The sequence below is a fragment of the Lathamus discolor genome, chromosome 3 (genome assembly GCF_037157495.1).
Source record: "Lathamus discolor isolate bLatDis1 chromosome 3, bLatDis1.hap1, whole genome shotgun sequence".
NCBI lineage: Eukaryota > Metazoa > Chordata > Aves > Psittaciformes > Psittacidae > Lathamus > Lathamus discolor.
The window spans coordinates 13,869,728-13,895,139 of record NC_088886.1 but is presented as its reverse complement, the minus strand read 5'-3'; the positions used below and the strand labels follow the sequence as shown (position 1 = coordinate 13,895,139).

The 25,412-nt window shown below is 38.0% G+C and overlaps 1 protein-coding gene across 5 annotated transcripts in view; it reads left to right on the top strand.

Annotated features, from left to right (window-relative positions):
• PIGK (phosphatidylinositol glycan anchor biosynthesis class K) overlaps nucleotides 1–25,412 on the top strand; it is a 95,480-nt gene that overhangs the window by 5,372 nt on the left and 64,696 nt on the right. For all 5 annotated transcript variants that reach the window (XM_065673604.1, XM_065673607.1, XM_065673603.1 and 2 more), the window contains exons 4-9: nucleotides 2,633–2,768; nucleotides 4,027–4,138; nucleotides 4,508–4,604; nucleotides 4,945–5,062; nucleotides 6,314–6,424; nucleotides 11,178–11,350. In XM_065673604.1, the coding sequence (XP_065529676.1) occupies nucleotides 2,633–2,768; nucleotides 4,027–4,138; nucleotides 4,508–4,604; nucleotides 4,945–5,062; nucleotides 6,314–6,424; nucleotides 11,178–11,350 (747 nt within the window). The remainder of the gene's footprint in view (nucleotides 1–2,632; nucleotides 2,769–4,026; nucleotides 4,139–4,507; nucleotides 4,605–4,944; nucleotides 5,063–6,313; nucleotides 6,425–11,177; nucleotides 11,351–25,412) is intronic.

The following is a 25,412-nucleotide window of genomic DNA, read 5'->3' as shown; positions in this document are numbered from 1 at the left end:
CCTGGAGTCCCGAGCTAGTTTCCACTCAAATGTGACTGTGATGCAGTATCATCCTGTTCCCTGTGTTTATTTTTAAAAAGAAAAAGTGAGTTCTTGGTTTTTGAAGGAGGGGGTGTTGAAATCTAGGTTTTGGAAGTGTTCGGGGGCTGTAAATCCGAGGCAACACGCTGCTGAAGCACTGTGGGCTGAAAGCCACAGAAATACGGATTTTTTTTTTTATTTTTTTATTTTTTTTTACGATGTATTCGGAAACATCTGTCTTCTTTGCTGCATAGCCTTGGAAGCGTAGGTACCCTAGGTATACTACCTTAGGAATTCTTTCACTAGCTTTGCCCTTACCTGAGAACTTTCATGTTTTCTGCATCCATCCAGCTTGACCATTAATGTCAAAATAAGTGTCAGTTTTAGAAATACTGCAAAACCTACAGCATAGCTGAAGACTTCTGTTGTTCAGTAGCCTGATCTTTTTCTTAGCCATACCCAAGGATCTTGAAATTGATCTCAAAAACCCAGCAATGCTTTAGACTAAGGTCAAGAAATAAAACATTGGAGAAGACCTAAAGAGAGAGCATGCCTATTTTTTCCCCCATTTACAGCAGTTTTGACATGGGTTTGTATGGATTTCTCCCTTAGACAAACTTCTTCCTCTATCTATTTTTCTTTTCATTTATCATGGGTTTTGGGGTTGGGTTCTTTGGAGGGGTTTGTGCATAGCCTCATTTTGAATAGAACCGTGTCAGTTTGGCAGTGTATGTAGATATATCCTCCAACAACAGAACTCATTAGGAAAATGATTTGTGGTTTTATAACTGTAAAGTGCTCTGGTTTGTTGACATGTGGGCACAATGCTCTAATTTGTAAAAGAAAAGTTTTGCTAAAATAAAGACAAAATGAATTCAGAAATTGTTTCTGATTCCTGGAATAATTATGCAATATAAGTCTTGTATCATGAAAATATTACTATAGTATATAATTAGGTTACTTTGGTTTAACAGTTAAGCTACGAGTTAACATCTTGATTGTTTTGCTGCATCTATGAACCGCTTGTATGCAGTGGTTCTGTTTAACTGTGGTGTATTCCATATGCATGTATATGAATGCCATGCAATATACAAACTCTGCATGTTTGTGCTTACCTGTCTGTACTACTACAAATCAGAACCTTTTCCTGAGTTCATGTGGTTACTAATTCTTCTTTTTGAATAAACACATTCCTAGCAAAAATACAGTGCGAAACTGTAGGCCTAGTGATGGCTTAGTGTGGAATATTCTCTTCTGACTAATACAAAAAATGGATGTACACTGACTATCTCAGTAAATCTGCAAGGCATATATTCTGCATATATTTCTCTTTTATAAAAATAGTTTTGTACTGCAGTGCGTGTGTGGAAGAAAAAAATCTCTTTATTTCTCTTTAGTTGTTCTCCTCTCACTTTTATCATTACACCTGCATATTTATGCCAACATTTTATTCCCATTGAAATAATTTACTGTGATTATTTCTGAGGATTTATGCTTATGTTATTTTGAACAGCATTTCTCTTTTTCTTCCACCCCTCTCCCCTTCCTTTTTTTGGTTGAGTGTGGTGCCTATTAGCACTTAATAAAGAATAACTTTATTCTTAAAGTGCTTATGCAGGCATATAGGTGAATGATGACAAGCACAGGAATGATGCTTAAATAGCACAACACAGTTTAATTTATAGCTGTGTGCCCGAGAACCTAAATTAGCAGTATTCTTTGCAGGATACAGAGTTTTCCTTTTGTAAGCATTGTTTGGGAGACCACAGTCTGAGAAACTATATCCAAGACAACGTTATCCACGGAAAGAACCAACTTCGCCTTGTTCCAGACATCTCTGGCACATTCTTCCAGTGCTAACAGTCTCCAGTGTCCTCTTGTTTCATATTTTGACCCAAACCTGGCCCTGCTATGGGTAATAGAGGTCTTTGGCTGCATGCAAGTTGGAACAGTTTTATAATAATGCTGATTGGGTTTTTTTTAAATTAGTAATATGAAATGTTGGGTTGTTGGGGTTTTATTTATTCCTTATTGTTTCTTTATTTCTCTTTGAACTATGAAGAAGACAAAATGTCTTCAGTGTGTTCTTCAGCAAAATTCCAGTAACACAGATAGTCATACAGTAGTGCATCAGATACAGTACAATAGTTTGAAAAATGTTCATGAGCTCCTCAAATTTAATTAAAAATTGTAATAATATTTTTAAATGATCTGAGGAGGTGCAAACAGGCTGGGATTTCTTCTGTGGAGCTGCATTAAATGATTTAGTGCCTCATAAAAATCACATTTTTTATTAATAGTTCTGCAAGTCTAAGTCTGGGCATGTCTGTATTGTAAAGCTGCTAATACCAACTACTCTTGTGTTCATCTTTGGCCTAACTTAATCCTATAGCTATATAAGAGGTAGCTGCATTTCTCTGTGTGGTATCTTCATAATAGTGAGGGTGTACATAAGGAAATACAGTGTAAGTAAGCAAAATTTCATTTATGATCCCATGAATCTTCTTAGTGTTATAAGCTGTTGTAATTGTGGGACAGTTTTGTTGTAATTTCTGTTTGACTGTTATATGAAAGTAGAATGGCTGAAATGTTTTTGTATTATTTTCCATAGTCACATTGTCCTGATGCTGGCAGATGACATGGCATGTAATCCCAGAAATCCCAAACCAGCTACTGTGTTTAGTCATAAAAACATGGAGCTAAATGTCTATGGAGATGATGTGGAAGTGGATTACAGAAGCTATGAGGTGACTGCATTTAAATTAAATCACTGGGTCTTTGGTTTTAGTGTTGGTTTAAAGATTTATACACCACCTGTGAAGTCTGAGGAAGTCTTTCTAGTCACATTTCTGGTTTTGGGCTGGGCTTTTATTATCAACTGATAGGTTTAAAAACCACACCCCTCCCCTCCTTGATACTTGTTTTATTTTATTTGAAGTTTATTATACTAGAATCATGTTATAATTCAGGTAATGAAATTCCCACAATTAAATGAATATATGGGACCCCTTGTACGTGTTAGGAATCCAAATATTACTTACATTTCTCTTCTTTGGAAATGGTTCTTCAGTGTCTCATCTTGCGAACTCCACCACTGTGAAATTTCTGGTGTCAAGTGAAATGTTTACTTGACATATCTACTTACATTTCTAATGTTAAGTATATGTTTTTATCAAAATACATAAAAGCCGTAGTTTATACATTACTGTAAAGTAATTACTGTAAAGAAATCTGCATTCTACCATCTTTTCATTTTTGTGTAATGTTGCTTCAAATAGTGTCTTTACAGTTAAATTGGACATCAATTGCATGGTTTAATAGCGCTGCATAATAATTACTAATGGTTTATAAGGGGAGAATTAAGTATATAGTAGATGTTTTATTTCTCTGAAGCTTTGTATAAAGAAGTGAAGATACAACACCGAAATAGAGATATGTTCTTTTCATCGTTTTTTCCTGAGTATAGATTTTTTGCTAGCATTTGAGCTGTGTACGTCTGCATGAAGAGGAAGTGGTGTTTTACAGAATATTTTGCAATCATCATCCAGATGGGTCTTACCTGATCTCTCAGACTTATGTAGCTGAAATTGATGTTGTTTTTCCTTTTCTGTGTTGCAGAGGGAATTTAAATTTATTTTTCCATGGTAACGCACATTAATGTTGGAGCATGTTTTGAGTACATGAACAGCTTTGACAAAATAAAGCTATACACTGACAGGTTTTCAGATGAATGAAAATGTATTAAGAAATTATAATGGCATTAGCCTTATTTGGTGTAATAAAGCAACAGGCTGATGTTAGTGGAATAAAGTAGAAGGTACCATACGATTATGAAACTGCAGTAAAACCTTAAGCAGAAAATGTTTATGCAGTTTATACCGTGAAGTATTACTTTTGGGTATATACACTGCCTTTTTTAGTGTTCCATTACTTAATGTAACCCAGGCTATAGTTGTTAATCGATAGTTTTCTCTTTAGAAAATTACTTTGTGCTTCTATTCATAGGTTACTGTTGAAAATTTTTTGCGTGTATTAACAGGAAGAATCCCACCAAGCACACCGCGATCTAAACGTCTTCTTTCTGATGACAGAAGCAATATTCTAATATATATGACAGGTAATTACAGGTTTATGTATACAATTTATTGATATTGTTCACTTGGATGGGCATGTTTAAAGCATGGAATCCCATCAGGAGTCCAAACAAACAAAAGGATTGTCAAAAGGATTTTTTTTTTTCCTTTTTTTAGCATGTAATACTAAGTAAGAAAAAGCCTATATGGCAGTAAGTATAGTTTCTGTCTTAAAAGATGTATGTATACTGTTCTCACTGTACTATTAACTTTCTTTTGCTGGAGTCTGTTTGGAGAACGAAAACTGTGTTTGCCTTTTTTAATTTTTTTTAGAGGAATGGTCAACTGGACTGAGTATCTTTCTCTCAGCTACCCATCTTGCATAACTTCCGATTTTTATTTTTTTCTGCCAGGCCATGGTGGAAATGGTTTCCTAAAATTTCAGGATTCTGAAGAAATCACAAATGTAGAACTGGCTGATGCCTTTGAACAAATGTGGCAGAAAAGAAGGTGAGGAAAAAAGCATTATTTAGAGGTTAAATATTGTGTTTCCTGAACATGCCTGAAGTCTTACCAGTAGGCCCTGCTTGCCTTTGGCAGTGATTCTGTTGTCCATAAAATTGCATGAAAGTTTGCATTCAGAAAGAAGAGTTTTAATTTTTGTTTGCAGCTTCCTGCAGGTATAGCTGCTCAAATGTACTGTGCTTTGACTAAACTTGCATGTTGAACGAATCAGTATAAATTCTTCTGTTCCTTGGGTTCCTAGCAGCTGTCCTGGTAACTAAAAAGCAAACTGTGTGAATGTTGCTTAAGGAGAGATGAATAAAGAGGCTGTTTTATTTTTTTTCAGGTACAATGAATTGTTGTTTATTATTGATACTTGCCAAGGAGCATCCATGTATGAACGATTTTATTCACCTAATATAATGGCCTTGGCTAGCAGCCAAGTAGGAGAAGATTCTTTATCAGTAAGTAGATTTTTGTGATCCTGAAGACAGCTTTCAAAATGCCTGAGTAAAAAGCACAGGTCCTATTATTTTTAAACTAAAAATTTCCCTTCTAATTGCTGAATGTGTAAGGTATTTAGTTACAAAGTGAGGTTTTGACAAAATTTGTAATTGCACTTTTTCTGCTTGTTTTTATGTGCCGTCCCAAAGAACCAGACTAATAATGGATTTCTGTGCTTGCTGGCCAATTTATGCATAGCCTAGGATAAGAAGAAATTTTATGGGAAATAATCTAGGACTTCTTACACTTGATGGACCTGTTAGAGAGGGTCCAGAGAAGGGCAATGAAAAGATCAGAGGCATGGAGCACTTCACCTATGAGGAATGGCTGAGTGAAATGGGGTTGTTCAGCCTGGAGAAGACTCTGGGGAGACCTTATTGCAGCCTTTCAGTACTTAAGAGGGGCCAGTAAGATGCTGGAGATACTTTTTAGCAGGGCCTGTTGTGACGGGACAAGGGGTAATGGTTTTATACTAAAAGAGGGGAGATTCAGGCTGAGAAAAAGAAATTTTACAATGGAGGGTGGTAAAACACTGGCACAGGCTGCCCAGAGAGGTGGTGGATGTGCAGTTCCTGGAGATACTCAAGGCTGGGCTGGATGTGGTTCTGGGCAGCCTGATCTAGATAAAGCTGTCCCTGCTCATTGCTGGGATGTTGGACTGGATGACCTTTGAAGGTCCCTTCCAACCCAAACTATTCTATATACAACCCCCCCCCCCCCAGACCACTACTTTTCACCTGCTGTAGGTGTGTCCCAGCTGAATTACAGACAGAGTGATAGGAGAGAGGTCCTAGCCAGACCAAAACCATCAGGTTAGGGTTTGAACCTATGCAGACCTGAATCTATGCAGAGCGTAGCTCTGAACCTGTGCAGATCTGTAAGATAAGCAGTCTCTCCCAGTCCTGTTTTCCAAGTTCTGAGAAGCTCAGGGCAGCCCACAAATCTTTACTGAACCATCAAGAAGAAGGGGTTCCCTGCTTTTTCGCAAATGTGGAGATTACTAGGATACAGTGTAGAAAAATGAAGATAAACTGTATTTTTCAGCTTGTCAACATGTTTCTTTATGGGTGGTGATTTTCTTTGTGTAATTTGCCTAAGAACAAAAAATTGTTATGCTTAACTTTTGTAATATGCTATTACATTCTATTCGCTCTCTAAATACTGAGTTCTTTCCTGCAAATGCCCAATAATTGCTGTGTGTTGTTTTTAAGCATCAACCTGATCTTGCAATTGGCGTTCATCTCATGGACAGATACACATTCTATGTGCTAGAGTTCTTGGAAGAAATTCATCCAGCCAGTCAGACAAATATGAATGACCTAGTAAGTAGAATATTGAACATTAATGAATATGCTAATGATTGTAACAGTTTCAAAACTGTTGTCTGTAGGGTTCTCCAAATGCATTTTGTTCTCCTGCTGTTTCTCTTGGAAGCAGCTTTGGAGAGAGGGTCTTTTTGCCATTATTAAATGTAGTGATGGTGTAACACTTGATTGTCCTCAGTGTGAAAGTGGCTTGCTGGCTACGGAAAGAGCTTAACCAAAATTAGGCAGATTTTTTTACTATTCATTGGAAAATTAATATATTATTCATTAAATATTAATTTCGATAGGATGAAACATTGGCACATGAAAAATGATAGTAGGAAGCTTCTAAAATCAGCTTAATGGGTAGTAGACACTTTACAGATACGGAAAAGCAGACACTGATTGTTTTGCCAAGAGATTAAACATTTAAAATTCTAATGGTGCACTCACAAATGCCTGCAGAGACTAATTGCTCTGTATATCCGCTTAGATTCCAGAGCAAGATACGTCAAAATACATCAGTGTTTGGAGTTAATTATATGTTAGGTAAATATTAATTACAGCTTTTTGGGTATGAGGGAGGAGGAAAAAAACCCAGCCAAGCAGATAACCTATGGCAAAATTTATGAAAATGCCTCTGTAAGCTAGATGTGAGATGATACAAAATGTATTTTATTTACTCTATTAACCCTTTATACCTTCACTGAAGTAATACATTATGCTTTCGTGCCTTGTAGCTGTAAATCCTGACATGCTGTGTCAGTGATCTGACAGTGATCTGAGCCGCTACTTACAGAACACATTGTCTTCGATTCACTTCTGTAAAAGGAGCAGCTGCTTGAAAGTTTTATGCCACCCTCTGTCTACAGAGGATGGTGTTAGCCTTGCTGCTAGATGTGTAGTAGAATTCACTGTAAACAGCCCACACTTGACAGATTTTATGTTGTTACAGAATTGATTCAGTGACTAAGATTCAAGGTTCTTTTACTACCATGGGATTGAAATTCTGTCCTGTAATGTAATACCTTCTGACCATGGGATACAGATGATTTTAAAATAAATCTTGTTAAACAAGAATATGCAAGTCCTGTATTGATTGTATCTTTTTTCTAGCCAATTTATTCAAACAGCACTTTAGAACTATTCTGTAAACCAGAAAATTAATTGCTGTTTAAAAAAAGTCATAACAAATGAACAGTGGTTTCTACTGTGAAAGAGACCATCTGGTAAATGGTATAACTAATTTAGCCAGCTAGATACTAATCCAGTTGTTGTGGAAAGTGTAGAAAACTTGATAGCTGGCCAAGTAGTTTACCTTTTCGGCTCTTTGGAGAAGATGTTTAGACATTCTCACTTGTTTTTTTTTGCTTCTATGCCAAATTCTCAGGAAGAGCTGTGGGAAGTTAACCCATACTGGTAAATCGAAGTCATCATGTGCTAATGTACTTATTGTTGGTCTGGGAAGGGAAGAAAATGGACTGAAATATATAATGATTTTTGATGATCATGTAATGAGTCATAATGTATTTCAGCAAATGTGACCACTTTATTTCAAGTTGGTCCTTTTCAGGGCTTCATCTAAGAGTTCCAAAATGGCATATGGTTAGTCAATGGTAAGGATATAAGCCCATTTATTTGCCAACAGTTATAGGATATACTTTAGAACTAGAATGCTTTGTTACAGTTATGCTGGTTTAAGAACAAAGACCTACTTTTTATTCCAGTCTCATTTTTTTTTAATTAATTCTTTCCAAACTCAGGACAAGATTTTAAGTGGCTCATTAACTAGCTTTAAAATCATTACCTAATGTTTAGTTGTTTGATCTTCTGATATGTCAAATGTCTGCTCTTTTGGAAGAACTGTGTATTTGCTACACTGCTTCTATTCCATCATCTCCATACTTTTCTCCAGCCACTCTTAAAACAGCTTCTTCACATCCACCTAAGGTTCGGATATTGCATTCTTGCAAAGAATGAGACATCTTTTTTCATGATCCACTCCACCTACTCCCCACCTGCTCCGTCTGTGTTGCTAAGGGATAACATAAAGCTGTGCAATTGACTTGACTTTCAGTTTGATCACAATTCAAAAAAATAAAGACTAAATTAAAATGTCACACATTTGAAGTTTTAAAATAAGTCTCAAATTTCTAAATGAGATATCCTTTGTCATAAAATAGCTAAAAATGTTAAGTCAAGATAACAAAGTTCCCATTTTTGGGAATTGTTTAGCTTTATTTGACTAGTATCTTATTTTAAAAAAATTGTGAAAATGGACACATGAGCAAATGTGTTTCCTTTAACCAGTGTTTGCTTTTTCTTTTGTCAGAAGACCTTAGTTATTAGTGTTACTCTGCTCTGGTCTAATTGCTTTGCAGTCCTTTTTTCACACCAGTACTGGATAGGTAGATCTTGTCATACCAAAATTGTCTTCTCGGTGCCATTGCCTCTTTTTGTTTGATTCATCTCAACATCTAACAGTAGCAAATTGTTGTGGGACAGGTTAGAAATAGTTGTGTGAAGTATTAGTTTCCTAGTTTCAGGGCTGATGTAGTTGTTTTGGGAGATTTACACTCTCTAGAGCTTGGTAGAGAGACTAATTATATAACTGCAGCATAGATTTATTCATCAAGTAATGGGATTAAAACAAATACTTAGCTTTTATAGCTTACTTCAGAGACTTAGTTTTTATGTTTGTGCCCTTAGTTGCAGCAGAGCTGAAGAAAATTGATGTATTTTTCTTGAAACTGAAACTTAAGAGGGTTTGTGTGCATTGACAGGTGGCTTTGCATGGGAACATGATGAGTCTAGTTCATTTTCACTTCACAGGGAGGATAATAAAAAGATTTGCTCTGCCCCTATCTTTTCTTCAGCAGCTGTGTGATACTCTGCCAATAGGAGAGTTGGGAATCATTAAAAACCAGCTTGGTGGATATGTGTGCTTCTCTTAAGGTAAAGGTTGAAAGTGAGCTGAAGTCTCTCTGGGCATTAGGCAGCAGCCTAATGCTGTATATTTAGTGGCTTAGACAAAAAAGACAAGGTGTGGAAGGGAAACTGTAATGGAGCAGAAGGGGGGAATGGGAAGTTAGAATCTGTCCTCTATGAAGAAAAGCCAGGTACATTGTTTCCTCTCTGGGAAACTTTTTAAATGTAGGACACTGTTGTCCTAAGAGGAGGAGCCATACAAGCCCGTGTGTTTTGTGTCAGGCTGAGAACAGAATTTCTGCTAGGAGGTATGGGCTGAAACTCACAGGTTTTGTCAGGCACAATCTGGGGTAACTGAGGTTGCATCTGCACTGAGTTAATTAGGATGTGTGATTTTGTCCTAAGAATGCAGCGTTTTAAGAGCTGAAATGTGATTAGGTATATGAACTGTAGATCCAGTGACTGATGGACCTGGTTTGAAAATCGCTTGGAGAATTTAATATTAAGGAAGATGAGCACTCGCGGAGTGTGTCTTTTATAGTCCTGTGCATGTATCTGTTATGTTGAATGTTCTGTGTTGCTGGAGTGCATGAGGGCTCACATAACCTACACTGTTACCAGGTGGTCTGCGGGCTGTTGTTGAATGGACAGCAACATTTGCTCATGAAACTGTCCAGAGCGCTGTAGAGCTAGTGCCTCTATCTAACAGGCTTGTGTCTAGCTCCTGTGTCTAGTAGAGTTGTGAATTTCATTGTGAAGTGCCTTCTAATGGCTGAGACATGAACTCAACTTTCCAAGCTCATCAGGGAGGTCAGAGAGTGAGGCCTTGGGCTGCATTTCATGGCACTGTAAGCTAGGTAGCATTATTAATAAAAGTATGAACCAGGTATTATTTATTATATTACATTATGTGCATTACAAGATCCCTTGAAATAGGAATCTCTCCAGATGGGAAATATTAGAGACTTTCATGACGAGTGTGGTATTGTGTCCAAAATGCCTTGGTGTTGCCTTGAATATCTGCTGGGTACATAACAATCTTATTATTTAATAGGCATGCTGTTTTCTTAGATATCAAAATGCCACAAAAAATCTGTCACTGCTACGCCTTCTTATTTTCTTCAAATGTACCTTTATACAGAATTGAGTCCATTAAAAACAGTTTATTTGTGCTGTTTCTGTCTTCCATGTGTTGCAATGTGTGTTAGATACAGGGGATCTGATATATAGACAAAATAGATGGGTAAAAGAAATAATTATATAGGTAAACTGTAGGTTTTACAGAATGACTCTGTGAACTTCATGTACATAAAACACCTTTGATATTTGAAGATCCTAATTCCGCATTAATTTTCAGCCTATAAACTAGAAATAAGACTCAGACTTTTTTATCAAAATGTAAATTCTTGCTTTTTTACAAAGCCTATATTGTTACTTACTTGTCAAAGCTTGTTTACTCTTGCATGCCTCTCTGGTAAATGTGAAGAATTTATACCTGCTTGTGCTTTTTGGAAGGTTATAGCAGCACTGCTGCATCTGCATCGAAAGTAATTTGTGCGTTTAATCAGTTAGATGTAATCGATGGTTGACTTTCTCAGAAGCATTTCTTAACTCAAACAGCATAATCGTGAGGATGAAGGTTTTCTGAAATGCACAATCAAGATGTTTATGCTTTTACATGTTTTTGTTCAATCATTTTTTTAGCTGTGGAGCTTGTACTGAAATTAATGCAAGTTTTGTGTAGCATTTGCATGTTTTTTTTAATCAATTTGATTTTGCAAAGTATGTGTGGAGACTAGTGATGAATGAGGGACAGGATATGATTGTCCATCTTGGTTTCCAGTTTCAGGTCTGTCCAAAAAGCTTGTGTGTTTCCACACCTGGGCACCGAACTGATCTCTTTCGGCGAGACCCTCAAAATGTTCTGATAACAGACTTCTTTGGCAGTGTGAGAAAGGTGGAAATTACGAGAGAGACTATTTCTTTGAACCGTGACGTAGCTGGATTGGAAAGCAAGTAAGTAGTAACTCTTTAGACTTGATTTGTATATCTCTGTGCCACAGAAACAAAATAGTGGTATAGCTGTCAAGGAGAGAACTCTGATTTCCTGACATTTCTTGCAAAGAATTGGGGAATTAGTATGGACGAGCTACTATGATGACGTTGGGGTTTGCTAGCTAGAACTTTGTTTAAAAATGCTCATCCCTTTATTTAGACTTGTAAATAAACACTACTAAAGACCAAGGTGCAGATGTCAACAACAACAAAAATTAGTCCATCTTTTTTCCTTATAATTCCTTCTTTAATGTGCAAAAATGTTTTGTTACTGTAAATTTGTAATAGATAAACTCTGAGTATAAGTCATCAGTTGTTTCATAGAATCATAGAATAGTTAGGGTTGGAAAGGACCTCAAGACCATCTAGTTCCAACCCCCCTGCCACGGGCAGGGACACCTCACACTAAACCATCCCACCCAAGGCTTCATCCAACCTGGCCTTAAACACTGCCAGGGATGGAGCACTCACAACCTCCCTGGGCAACCTATTCCAGTGCCTCACCACCCTAACAGGAAAGAATTTCCTCCTTATATCCAATCTAAACTTCCCCTGTTTAAGTTTTAACCCGTCACCCCTTGTCCTGTCACTACAGTCCCTGACGAAGAGTCCCTCCCCAGCATCCCTATAGGCCCCCTTCAGACACTGGAAGGCTGCTATGAGGTCCCCACGCAGCCTTCTCTTCTCCAGGCTGAACAGCCCCAACTTCTCAGCCTATCTTCATACGGGAGCTGCTCCAGTCTGATAATCCTCGTGGCCCTCCTCTGGACTTGATCCAACAGTTCCATGTCCTTTTTATGTTGAGGACACCAGAACTGCACACAATACTCCAGGTGAGGTCTCACAAGAGCAGAGTAGAGGGGCAGGATCACCTCCTTCGACCTGCTGGTCACGCTCCTTTTGATGCACCCCAGGATACGGCTGGCTTTCTGGGCTGCAAGTGCACACTGCCAGCTCATGTTAAGTTTCTCATATACCAACACCCCCAAGTCCTTCTCTGCAGGGCTGCTCTGAATCTCTTCTCTGCCCAATCTGTAGCTGTGCCTGGGATTGCTCCGACCCAGGTGTAGGACCTTGCACTTGTCGTGGTTGAACTTCATAAGGTTGGCATCAGCCCACCTTACAGGCGTGTCAAGGTCCCTCTGGATGGCATCGCTTCCCTTCAGCATATCAACCGGACCACACAGCTTGGTGTCATCGGCAAACTTGCTGAGGGCGCACTCAATCCCACTGTCCATGTCAGCGACAAAGATGTTAAACAAGACCGGTCCCAACATCGATCCCTGAGGGACACCACTCGTTACTGGTCTCCAGCCGGACATCGAGCCATTGACCACAACTCTTTGTGTGAGGCCGTCCAGCCAGTTCTTTATCCACCGAGTGGTCCATCCATCAAATTGATATCTCTCCAATTTAGAGAGAAGGATGTTGTGTGGGACAGTGTCAAACGCTTTGCACAAGTCCAGGTAGATGACATCAACTGCTTTACCCTTGTCCGTCAGTTCTGTAGTCCCATCATAAAGGGCCACCAGATAGGTCAGGCAGGATTTCCCCTTCATAACAACTAGCTCTTTAATAAATGCTTTGTTTCTGTTCTGTGAACCCTCTGGCTTTTGGCATTACCTGTCCTGACAGTTTCTGTTGCTGAGATGCAGTGATACCTTTGAATAAAACTGCTGGTGCAAGTTTTTAGTTGTAACAGGGCTTTCATTACTTTGGATGAAGAAAGAATTTTAAACTACTTTGTATTTTTGGTGTTCTGTTGCCACCTATTGGGAACATGTAAAGGAAGATGTGCTCATTCTGTAGATTTTATTTAGCATTGCACTTCCATTTCTTTTGCATCTTTTATGTTTCATGATACAGTCTTCTAAGAGGAGGGGGGAAAAAAAATGGTTTGAAATAGTCTGATGTACCAGGGCTGAAATATTTTTCAACCCATAAATTTATGCAGATCATTGTCTACCTTGTTGTTTACTGTTGCTCAAATCAAAGAACAAGTTAGTGGGTAGCAGTTTACACACGGTTTAGTATATTTCCTATCATTATGAAATATTTAATATTATTATTGCTATGCCACACAATTACATTCTTGTATTTATCTCATATTTTATTTTCATACTGTATTTTTATCCATATAGTGTGTGTTAGGACTAACAGTATATGTATTTTGTGACTCCTTATTTTAGAACAGTATTCAGTGACACTAAGTTTGGTTTTGGTTTTTTTGTGTGTGTGTGTGTGTGTGTTATTTTTGTTGTTTTAAAGGGAAAAGGAAAAAAAAAAACCTTTTGGCAAATAGCAAACATTTTGCCAGTCAAGAGCCATAATGGAAACTTATTTGTGTGGGTGTCTAATTTATGGATGATTAGAAGGAGAAATAGGTTTTGGTTAACTTTACTGTTCTGAAGCAGGAAGTGACTGGTTGGGATTTTCAGTTTTTATTTTTGAGTTAGTTTGGTGCCAATATATGAGGGGGTTTTTAGGTGTCTGACACACTGCTGCATTGGACATATGGAAGCAGTGTTGAGAAAGTGGCACTTGTACATGGAGTGGAATATTATCCTTGTGAAATGCTCTGATATTTAGTGAGAGCTGTATTATATTGTCACAGCAATTCCAGTTAACTTAAATCTGTGAAATTGGAAGGGATGGGAACATCCTGGCTTTTAATAGCTAAATAGTTCTGCTTTAGCTTGAGAGTCTTTGAGAACAGGTACGCCTAGGAATGGAAGCATGCAGCAGCCACTTAGGGAATACTGCCTTATGTCTGTATGTATAGGACCAGTTTAAGTGGTCTTGTATAAACCAGTAAGTTACTCATTGCACTATATTGAGATCCAATTTTCAAAGAAAGTGCTTTAGTTCTCAGTTTCTTGTTCCCACTTTGAAAGAGTTTATGGAGAATGTGTTTTTAATAGAGAAGATAGTATGGACTTCATGGAAAAGTGCTGGAAAATTGTAGCATAGCTCTCTAGATAGTAATGTGGAGTGCTTGATAAATTCCTTAAACAGAATTCAGGGATTAGTATCTCTTGGTATGACACATATGTTTCGCTACAACAGATTTAAAAATTACAGCTTGAAGTGAATTTATTAAAAATTTTAATGCTTTTAAAAATGCAGTTTTGGAGAGTCTGCTCTGCAAAAAGCAATTACTCTGGTTTTATGTAAGGAATATTATAAATATTGCGCATATCTGTTAGGGTGTTAAGAATCATAGAATCATAGAATAGTTAGGGTTGGAAAGGACCTCAAGATCATCCAGTTCCAACCCCCCTGCCACGGGCAGGGACACCTCACACTAAACCATCCCACCCAAGGCTTCATCCAACCTGGCCTTAAACACTGCCAGGGATGGAGCACTCACAACCTCCCTGGGCAACCTATTCCAGTGCCTCATCACCCTAACAGGAAAGAATTTCCTCCTTATATCCAATCTAAACTTCCCCTGTTTAAGTTTTAACCCGTCACCCCTTGTCCTGTCACTACAGTCCCTGACGAAGAGTCCCTCCCCAGCATCTCGATAGGCCCCCTTCAGACACTGGAAGGCTGCTATGAGGTCCCCACGCAGCCTTCTCTTCTCCAGGCTGAACAGCCCCAACTTCCTCAGCTTGTCTTCATGCGGGAGCTGCTCCAGTCTGATCATCCTCGTGGCCCTCCTCTGGACTTGTTCCAACAGTTCCATGTCCCTCTTATGTTGAGGACACCAGAACTGCAGAAGTCAGAACAGTTCACAAATTATGGGACCTTTGAACAGATACTTCCCAGATTGTTCCACGTTCATGTAAAGATAACGCATGAATGAAAGAATGTGAATTCAGTCTTAGTAAAACCGTTCTGTGCCTTTTGGGAAAGTAAAATAATTTGGGAAAGATGGGACTAGCACAGCCTGGTTTATCGTTTTTGCTGTCATTGGGAGAGAACTAATCCAAGCATTTTAAAAATCATATAATCCTTCCAAATTAGTCATGAATAATCTTGTTCATGCCTAGTTCTGTTTTAAGAGTCTTTGGGAAGAGGGGAAAAAAAAGTCATGCAGAATTGAGCTTGTGCCTCTTCAGGGGTTTGCAAGAAGCGTTTACCAGGAAGTATCTGATAGATCACAAATGCATACCACTAATACAAATTTTGATGTTTTACGTTGGTTATCTAGTGTGCAGATCTCTTTTTATTCTGACAAAATCTATGTAGAATCTGAAGTCTTTCCCTTTTTTCTGTATTGCATTCGAGTTACATTTTTTCCTAAAAGCTGATTTGCAGAGGTCTTGCTGGTTTAATGTTTGATATAGTCTCTTGGCCTCATTCTTTTATGACTCATTTCCTCTTTGTTTTATTCTTCCCTCAATGTTACCTTGATACCTTTTTTCTCTTTTTCTTTTATACACTGGTGGCAGTAGAATGCTACAGAATAGTTATGTTACAGAACATAACCAGAAGATGAAACAGACCTCAACTCTGATGCACTCTTAAGTAGTCCGTGTTAGATCTGTTTCTTTGAAAGATGCAGGAGTCATATGTGCAGATAAGGTCTTTAAAAAACAACCAAACAAAAGAGAGAACCTGCTGGTAACACAGGTAATGGGTAGAGAAGATGCTGTCATGTGAAGCATGAACATGTTATCTTACTGCTGGCAGACTGATCCAGTTTTCATCTAACATACTGCTGTGGCTTTGCCAAATCTTTTCAGTAGAAGTTTGTTCTTTTGTTACACACCTGCTTAGCAATTACTTTGTAATAGGGATCCACTCCCAAGCTCAGTGTGAGCAATAGCTGTGCAGCCAGACCAGAACTGACAGTTTCATGTTGAGCACAAGCCGTGACATTGCTTGAGTGAGGCCTTTGAGGTGTTCTGCAAATAACAACTGCTAATTAACCAAAAGAAGAGGCTTTCTTTCTGTCCACGTAGTAGAAGGTGGATATTTGTGAGGAGAAGCTTTATACAATGAAAAGAATCCTCTGCTGTTTCCTTTCTTCATAGCAGTTTCAATCTAAGCTATGTTCACTTCAAAGGACTTGTTCTGCAGCTGCCGCGGGCCTGACTGCATTTGTAGCTGCCAGTTTTAGAAGAAGACCTGTCAATCTGGGTGTTCCTGATTGTATTTTTCCACATCCCTGTCCAAGAGCATAAAGTAACCAGCCATTAAGGAGTAGAAGAAATCTTGCATCTTTGGAGAAGGAGCATTGCAGAGTTTAGTATATCTAATAAATTAGGAGCATGTCTCTTAAACTTGGACTGTAACTCTTCAGCAAGTTGGAAGGAACACTTTCTCTTTTTCAGCTCCTCTCATGAGGAAAAGATACGTATCAGCGAAAAACGTCAGTAAAAATTGGGATGAGTATTTCTCCTGAGGGTAGTAAGAAGTGAATTAAAGACAGCATCATATAGAACCATCCTAGTTTCATTGCTTTTGAGAATTGGGCCTCATATTTAATACTTCTGTTAAGAAGAATTGTGGTACTACTGGCAGTGACTGTTTTCCTGAAAATGAATAAATTAGCCACTTGTGTTGGGAAGGATGCTTTTGTAACAGAGTAATTGCTTCATTTGCAGTATGTTAATGGCTGTTGTTCTCCCAATCTGTTTTTATTTGCTAGTGTCTCTTTTCCCATCTCTTTCCTGTACTTACTTCTTTTCCACTAGTTATTTTCTGTTTGATGTGCTTAATAAGTAAAGCTGCTGTTGTGTGTTCCGTGGGGATCCAGTTTGTGAAACAACAGGTTGGGGTCTTTTTTATTGGCTAGTATATGCTGTTCAGATCAGCCTTTTTATCTTAAAATAAAAAAGGCTGTGTTTAGTCCAAGATCACCGTTCACTTTTCACCAGATGCCTCAGACTTTTAACTCTTTGAAGTTCTATAAAGAATTTTAGGACTAAATCTGAAAGCTCTTGTTCTCCGAGAAATTCCCAGTTCTCATTCGCATCCTGATCTGCAGTTATGTCAGTGTTAAATTCACATCAGCTCTTCCCCTCTCCCTGTATTTGCCGCCTCCCCTGTAAGCGAAGGCTTTGAACGGAGTTGCAGTACTTGTCCCGGTGGCGGAAGGTCCGGGCGCTCCCCGTCCGGCAGAGCCGGACGCGCCCAGGCTGCCTCCGCCTTTAAGCTGCGACCGCGCCGCATCTTGCGGCTGCCGCGGGCGGCGGCGAGGCTGCGCCGGCAGGGGGCAGCATTGGAGCGGGCAAGCTCCCGCCGCTAGTTGGGGGTGGAGGGGAGCGGGCGGAGGGGGATCCTAGTGGTACTTAATGGGAGGGGCTGGTGTGCTGGGGTTCTTGCTTCCAGCCCCCTGTGTATGGCAGCTTGAAATGAGATGGGGAAGGAAAGGAGTTGAAGGTTTTTTGCTGGGTTGGTTGGTTGGGGTTTTTTTTCTGTCCTTTGGTGTAAATTTGAGGGGATAGTGTGAAATTTTTATTTTAGGCTTTTGCCACTGGACAGCAACCTTGTGGGGATGTGATGTGTTTCAGTTCCGGAGTGATGCATCAATAGAAAAAGTACTTGTAAATTAGCAAACCTCTGCTAATCTGTATTGAATTGACAGTGGGAATGAAGCTGTTGTTATGAAACTCATTATGCTGTTAATTCCAGATAACACTGTTTTTCTGGAAATATCTACAGATGGATTTCATAATACTCTTTTTTTCATGAACCATGCTAATCCATTACATACGTGCTGTATTTTCCTCTAGTGCCTTACTATGAAAGCAGAATAAATTTCTAAGTGTGGATATTTTGCCCATGTGCATTTTAATAGCCTACAAGTAATTACAAAAGATGGGTGAACTAATACTTGCCGGTAAATATACTGCTATATTTCTTAAAGTATTTTGTAAATACAAGTGGTTTTCCCTTGCTTGCCTAAAGATGGGTCACTATATATGTATACATGTGTACATCGACTCCTATACCTCCTAGTGTAAAATAATTGTTCAAGGTAATGCAACTAAAATTAATAGGAAGGCTATAGTAGGGAAAATTATATAGGAGGGTAGTGTTTCACTAGAACAACATCAGTATAAAATAAATAAGGATGACTGATAGGATCAAAAGGAACTGCAGGTATAAATTGTGTTGGGAAGTCTTTAAATATACTCAAGTGTTATGATGGTAATTACAGTCCCTATTTAGCAAGGGATTTTAAAAAGCAGCTTTGAACAATTTATTATTTGTTCATTTGGAAGGGATTTTTTGAACCATCCTTTTTGCTGGATTTGTTTGGGGGTTTTTTGGTTTTTTTTTTGTTTGTTTTGTTGTGTTTTTTTTTTTTTTTTAAAGAATAATTGCAGAACTGTATCTCCCAAGTCAGGTTTGGTTTTGTTTTTTTTTTATTTATTGAAATGGTTTATTTTTCTTCTCCTCCTCCTCTTAACTTTTGGTGGGTTTTTGTGTGACATCCTGCATTTCCTCTATGAGAAAACTTCAACCAAGAGTACCAGGTTGTGCTTCTATTTTATATTGTTTCCAGGAGAACCCTACTTTGTGGAACTTACGTGTAGTTAATATTAATATGCATTGCCATCAAGAGAAACCCCTTGGTCTGTAGAGGTGCTGTGAAGCACATACAAGTCAATGGAAGTATTAACTTCAGCTTTTGAATAAAGTCCAGAAGCTACATGTTCGTGACTTGCATATGCAAATTGACTATTGCACATCATAGTGTTAGGTGATGGATAGGTAATATCTAAAATTGTTGCATGGCAGATTCAAAAGGTCTTAAGTAAATCTAATAGATTTTAATGTCATCTAGATAGCTGAGAATATCCAGAAATCACAGGATGCCCAGTCTATGGCTTTTACTTAATTTTCTTTTGCCCACTCCTTTTTACACCATTTCTATATAACATTCTTACTTTGTCTTATTACTTCTTCTTCACCTCTTCACCCTGTGATCTTTACCTGCTATTATTTTTGCAGTTGAGTGGGCTGCTGTATAATTCCAGTCTCCTGCAGTGCTTGTTAGTCTTTCTAATGCTCTTTATATGGAGGTCTTGGCTTGATCTTCTTGCTTTGCTGTCCAGGTGCTAAATACAAATTAATGTCTGTTCTTAGAGGTACATCTGTAGTAGTGTGCTGTATGTTGCTGCTCAAGAGCACAGCACAAACAGCTGTAGAATTTGGCATAAATCAGACCAGGAAATATTTTAATGTAATTTTGGCATATTCTCAGCACTTTGAGGTAGCCTGATAATTTCAATAAAATTCTGTTACTGTTACTTCCTGTCAAAAATGCCAGAGCTGCTGCTGCTGTTGTTCATTAGGATATACTTTTTTGTGTGATTAAGTGGTGAAATTTTAGGAGGTAGAAAAGCTGTGTGCAAAGACCTTCAAACAGGCAGCTTGAAGCAGTGATTATGGGACTGTTACATCTTTGGAATTTAGTGGCCAAGCATACATTAGTATTCTTTATGCCCCAAAAATGAATCTGGGCACATAACTGTTAAGTCTCTGGGGCTCAAGCAACATTACTCTTTGGTTTTCCTTTTTTGTTAATATGGTATTAAGGCATATGAAAATGCTCTTAGTCCTTCCTTGTTCTGATATTGTGAAAAAGCTTACACTTGTTTGTTGAGTGCCTGAGGGATTACCTTCCAGATGGTCAGCGATTTCTGCTGCTTGAAAATTCCTGTCTTGTCCAAAGCTGGGGGTGGGGCGAGGGAGAGGGAAGGGGACATTCTGCCCTCACAACACATTTGTACAACTGATGGCTAGAAGACCAGAAAATGATCTCTATCTGCATCTCCCAGGTCTCTAGTCAGAAAGTTTATTACTTAAATTCACGTCCTTGAAGCCTTATTTTTGAATTTTTTGTAAGCTGTAAAGTGAAATGAGTTGTGAGAGAAGAGTGGAACTCCAAAAAAGCACTGCATTACTGCTAAGTATCTTTTTTTCCTCTGTCCAGTTGACTAATGTAGATTTCTAGCAACAGAAGAGCATGGAAGTCACGATTGCATCAAAGGATGGAAAGAAAAGTAAAAATGACTACAAAAGGTGTTTCTGATGACAGAAAGAAGTGGATTTACACATGGCTTGCTGACCAATGTTTAATATTTCTTTACAAAATAAGTGTTTAATGTGCTTGGTATCATAAATCTGTAGAAACTATGGGAGAGGAAATAGCAGATGCTGAATGTGTCTACCAAAGTGCCCAAGTTACTGCTAAGATTACTGTTCAAAATTTGCATGACAGCAGAATATTACCTGTGTGGTAAGATTGACCTTTGAGGAAAAGAAAGTAATTCTGTAAACAAAGGACTTAGTAGAAAATGGGATTTATTTAGTATTTTTGTAGGCGGGAGACCGTGATCCACATGAAAGGTTGGTATTGGTAAATACCAGGAGACACCAACAAGAAGTAAGGAAGCCCAGTAAAGTGGTCTGCATTTTCTGAAGTAGAGAAAGAAGAAAAAGAAAAAGGAAATTGGGATACAAATGGAGTTGGAAGAATAGCTATTCAGGGTTGGATATGTCGTAGTGTCTTTTGAATCCTAGTCAGCTTAATTCTGTTGGCTCCAATTACTATTTCAGAGATTTCTGGGGTTTCAAGGGAATATAGTAGCGACTGTGGATGTTCAGCTTTCATAGAATGGTGACAGCCCATCTCTGTTGTGCCAGTTAATGTTAAAAAAAAAAACCAAACTAATTTAGCCACAATTTTACATGATACTGAAAAAGAATTAAAAAGCATGAACTTGGTCGTCAGCCTAGAGGTCAGATCTAACTTGGAACGTGAAGATGGGAAGAATTTATCTTTCATAAAATGAACTGGAAATTCTATTGTGCGCATATGCGTAGAGGTGTGTTTGTGTTTTGTAACATAGCACCAGAATTTATTACCACTGAAAGCAGTATATTCGTGTATCATAAATGAGACAAATATATTTTTATTGCAAACTGAAATTACTAGGTTTTTATATAACCTGACTATATGTATGTTTCTTATGGATGTGGGAATGGTTCAAATCATTGGACTTCCGAAAATATAACTTAAAACCAGCAGTATTGTTTAGGGATTTCCACTTTTGCTTTGTACGTACATATGGAATTATATATCACAGAATTACCTGGATAGCATTCTGGTGACTGGCAGGAATGAGGAGTTAGAAGTAAATTTCGAGAGGCGGAGTGTGTCACCCTCCCACCCTGCTGAGTATTCAGGCATAAATTGCTCAATCCAGTAGTTCCCAAGAGAAGGCAAGACCACAGTGGAGGCTAGGATTTCCTTTCCTCTGGGGAAGGGAATAAATGTTGAGTATTGGTATTCACAGTTGCTTTAGAATAAGTTCCTTGAATTATATGATAGCTATTTTAAGTTTCTATTCCTCCTGGTTAAAAAAACCTCAGCCGCTGAAGTCTAGCTGACACACAGATTTATTCCAATACTAAAGGGAATGGTTGATCAGAAACTGAAACGATTAACAATGTTGCGCCTTCCTCCTACTTCTGGAGTTCTAATTTTGCGCTGGTACTTTCTGTGTAAGTCTCTGTGTAATTGCTATTTAAAAAAATAAATAAAATAATCAATTCTGCAGTGACCAGATGCAGAGGAAAAGACTGAATAATACTGGCCATGTATTGGGACATTTTTAGTTCCTCCGCCAGTCTTTCAGAATAATCTTCAATGGATTATAATCTTTAAATTGATGGTATGTTACCACTCTTTTTATGTTTCTTATCTCAATATTTAAAAAAAAAAATCTGTCATTTACCATTCATCACTGAAAAACCAATAATCTAATATATGTTTGGATTTATACAGTTTCAGAAGGTGTGTGGAAGGTTATTTTGTAGAAATGGGCTACCTCTTGTACTTTGCAAGAAATTTAAATTCACATTTAGCATGACAGGGGTACTCATATTCCTTCAAGTTAACCATTACTGAAAGTGGTTTTGCTGGCCTGGGATATTGCATGTTCTTAAGCCAAAGCTGGGTTTATTTATTCTGTTTACAAATCTGCTAGCAGAGTAAGCCACTAAAATGCATATCCCATATTACTTAATCCATACCATAGCTAGTCCCATGGAGTTTGTTAGTCTGTTTAATTTGTACTCTGCTGGCATAGCAGAGCCTCCTGCCCTTACTGCGGGGGAGATCAACTGCAAGGAGAGAACAGATGGTCTTTCAGCTCTTCACTGAAGGCACTGTATCATGGAGGGGGCAGAGTTAATCTGTGGCTAGGACGTGCCAGCCAGGGTGGCTGACAGTGTCCTCCTGGACAGCACGACTTGCTTTTCAGTTTGTGCAGACCCCAGATGGGCTCTTAGAAGGACAGGAGGGCTGGGGCTGCTTGGTGCCAGTGTGTTTTCCCCATGGCTGCTTTCCTGGGTCTGCAGTCCAGGGCAGTGGTTCTGCTGGCAGAACCTTTCCTAAACCAGGGGAACAAATCTGGCTTGCAGATTATACATCTGAATATCCTCCTGAGCAGCACAGTGCTCTGAAGGATAGGAATGGTTAGATTTTTCTATGCAGTCAGAAAGATTATGTAAGTGTAAACTCTGTGAAAGAAGCAGAGAAGAGGATGTTTTTTCTATATTTCCACAGTGTGAGGTAGTGCCTGTAATATTATAACTGTATTAAATAATTCAAATGAGATAAAAATCAAAGAGTTACTTGTATTCCTGGATGATTTCTGGTCCTGTGTTACCTGCAAGTGAGATGCGTTGCCATAGGCATGTTTCAGCCTCTCTAAAATTTCAGTAATATTTTTCTGTTTGAAATAGTAGGACAGAAGTTACATCTCTACATATTTAGCAATTTATGACTCATTTTACTTTGGGAGAATATAATGAACCCTGTAGTTACTGTAAGGTTTATCTCAATTTAACTGTAACATAATATTTAAGCTTCATAGTTCCCCACTGACTAGTATTTTTTTTTTTCTATTGGTTACTTAAGAGTCTGAACCATGACTTCCTTCTAGAATAGAATAGGAATGAAGACTTCTTGCTGTAGGTCTAAATTCTATCTGGGGAATTGGAGCAGAACAGCCACTTAGTGAAACTGCTCTAAATCTCAGCCATAGAGGACATAACCTCTGTTTCTTCCTTAGCTGTCAAACAGAATGCCCTAGTTCCTTTTTCCTCTGTATGTGGTTTCCTTCTGATACAGTTTTTACTAATAGGTATTTTATTACAAAATATTCTGAGCTGACTTCTATCTTATTAGATGTTTAGGAGCTTTACAAATGTCTCCATAAAAATATACGGTGTATCTGTAAAATGGATAAATCTGCACTCTGCTTTAATGTTTTAAAACTTCAAATTGTGTATGCTTATAAAAAATGCGGTTAGATGGAACATTGTCCTTAAAACACAATATTTCTACGTGGCTTGCGAATCTAATGGCACTATTGAAAAATGTTAGACTGCACATTAATCTTTGGGTTTATAAAGTAATTTAGGGAGGACAGGAAAAAATATTACGCCAGCTGTGGCAGGAAGATTTTGCATGTCATGGATTTAAAGGTTCACATCAGTGGTTGCTGTAAATATTTTATACTTATAATGGTTGCATTTTAAGTAACATGTATTTGTCTGTTCAGTTACTAATGAGTAAATGTCTAGGAAGCACCATGAAAACAGCTTCCCCAGTTGCTGACATCCCTGGGGATGCTTCCAAACAGCATTGGTGGATGTTGAAATGATATGAGGAGGGACATGCTTCCAGTTACGTGATGGAATGTGGAGGGAAAAAATGTACTGGCAGTGTCCATAGTCTGGAGAGGGCTTCCATTATTGGTCACAGAATTCTTGTTGTATTGCCCTTTCAAGCTTTTCTGCAAATGTAGTTATTTCTTTAATGCTGTGAGAGAGTATACATGAGTCATTTGGTAATTATGAGCCAAATTATGACTGTTCTTAAATTCAGCTAATAGTAAATATAAAGCATTTAAAATTACAATGCAGTTCTTAAAAGATTATCATTATCACTATAGAATTATGTGTACACATGTGAATTTTATGGTTGGTAATAATAGGTGCAAGAGATGCCTTATGATAGTAGCAATTAGTAGTGGGACATGGAATTTGTTTATGATAGTGCATCACCCATGAGCTACTTAGTTGTGTTTTTAGATATCATAGATAATTGTTTCTTAATGGTTTCTGTTTCTTTCTGCTTTCTCTGGATGTAAAATGGAGTCCTTTACAAGACACATTGAGACTGGGGAAAAAAAAAAGAAAAGAGGTAGGGGAGTTAATTTTACGTGTCAATGATTATATCATAAAATGCACCTGTGGAACAGGCCTAATCCCTATGCAGCTGTTGCCTGTATCTGGCTGTGAGCATAAGAGAAAGCTGTAGAAACTATGGCTGATACAGATATCATTAGAACGGAGATCCTACCTACCGAGGAAATCCCTCCATCTTTAAATGTGCCAAATGAATATGCAACCTGCACGTGGTAACAGACTGAAGACTCAGTAAAGCTAGTGTAAGATGAATTGAAACAGGGAATAATTAATGTGTTAATGCATTTTTGTGCCTCCTGTGCTCATCTAATAATCAGATTATTTTGCTAAATGTAATCGGAATTGTACAAAAGTATAATTATATAATACAGCTAACTTCACCATAAATTTGATAAGAAACAAAATCAGTGAAATGAAGCAAATTGTACATTATTTATTCTCATTGGTAATTGTCCTTGTGAAATAAAAGAGTAATTTTTAGGTATGCTTCTTTTCATACTGTCTTAGGAGAAAAAAAAAAGCTAATAGGAAAGAAGAGAATCAGGAAATCAGTACAGCCAGAAATAACAGCAATATACATGTTAGTAGCCTAACGAAGTCAAAAGCCATAACGTATTTCTTGTTATAAAACCCGAAAGCAAGGAAAATTTCCATATCCGTGATATATGACAAAAAGGTGAATTATTATTTTTGAGGCAAATGGATATCGAATGCAACCCATCCCTAAACAAAGTAATGCAAAATTATTATCAGGGTTGAATTCTACAAAATAGTAATTTTCTTAGTTTGTAAAGCCTTTCATTTTTTGCTCACATTACTGATACTGCTTAAGAGGATG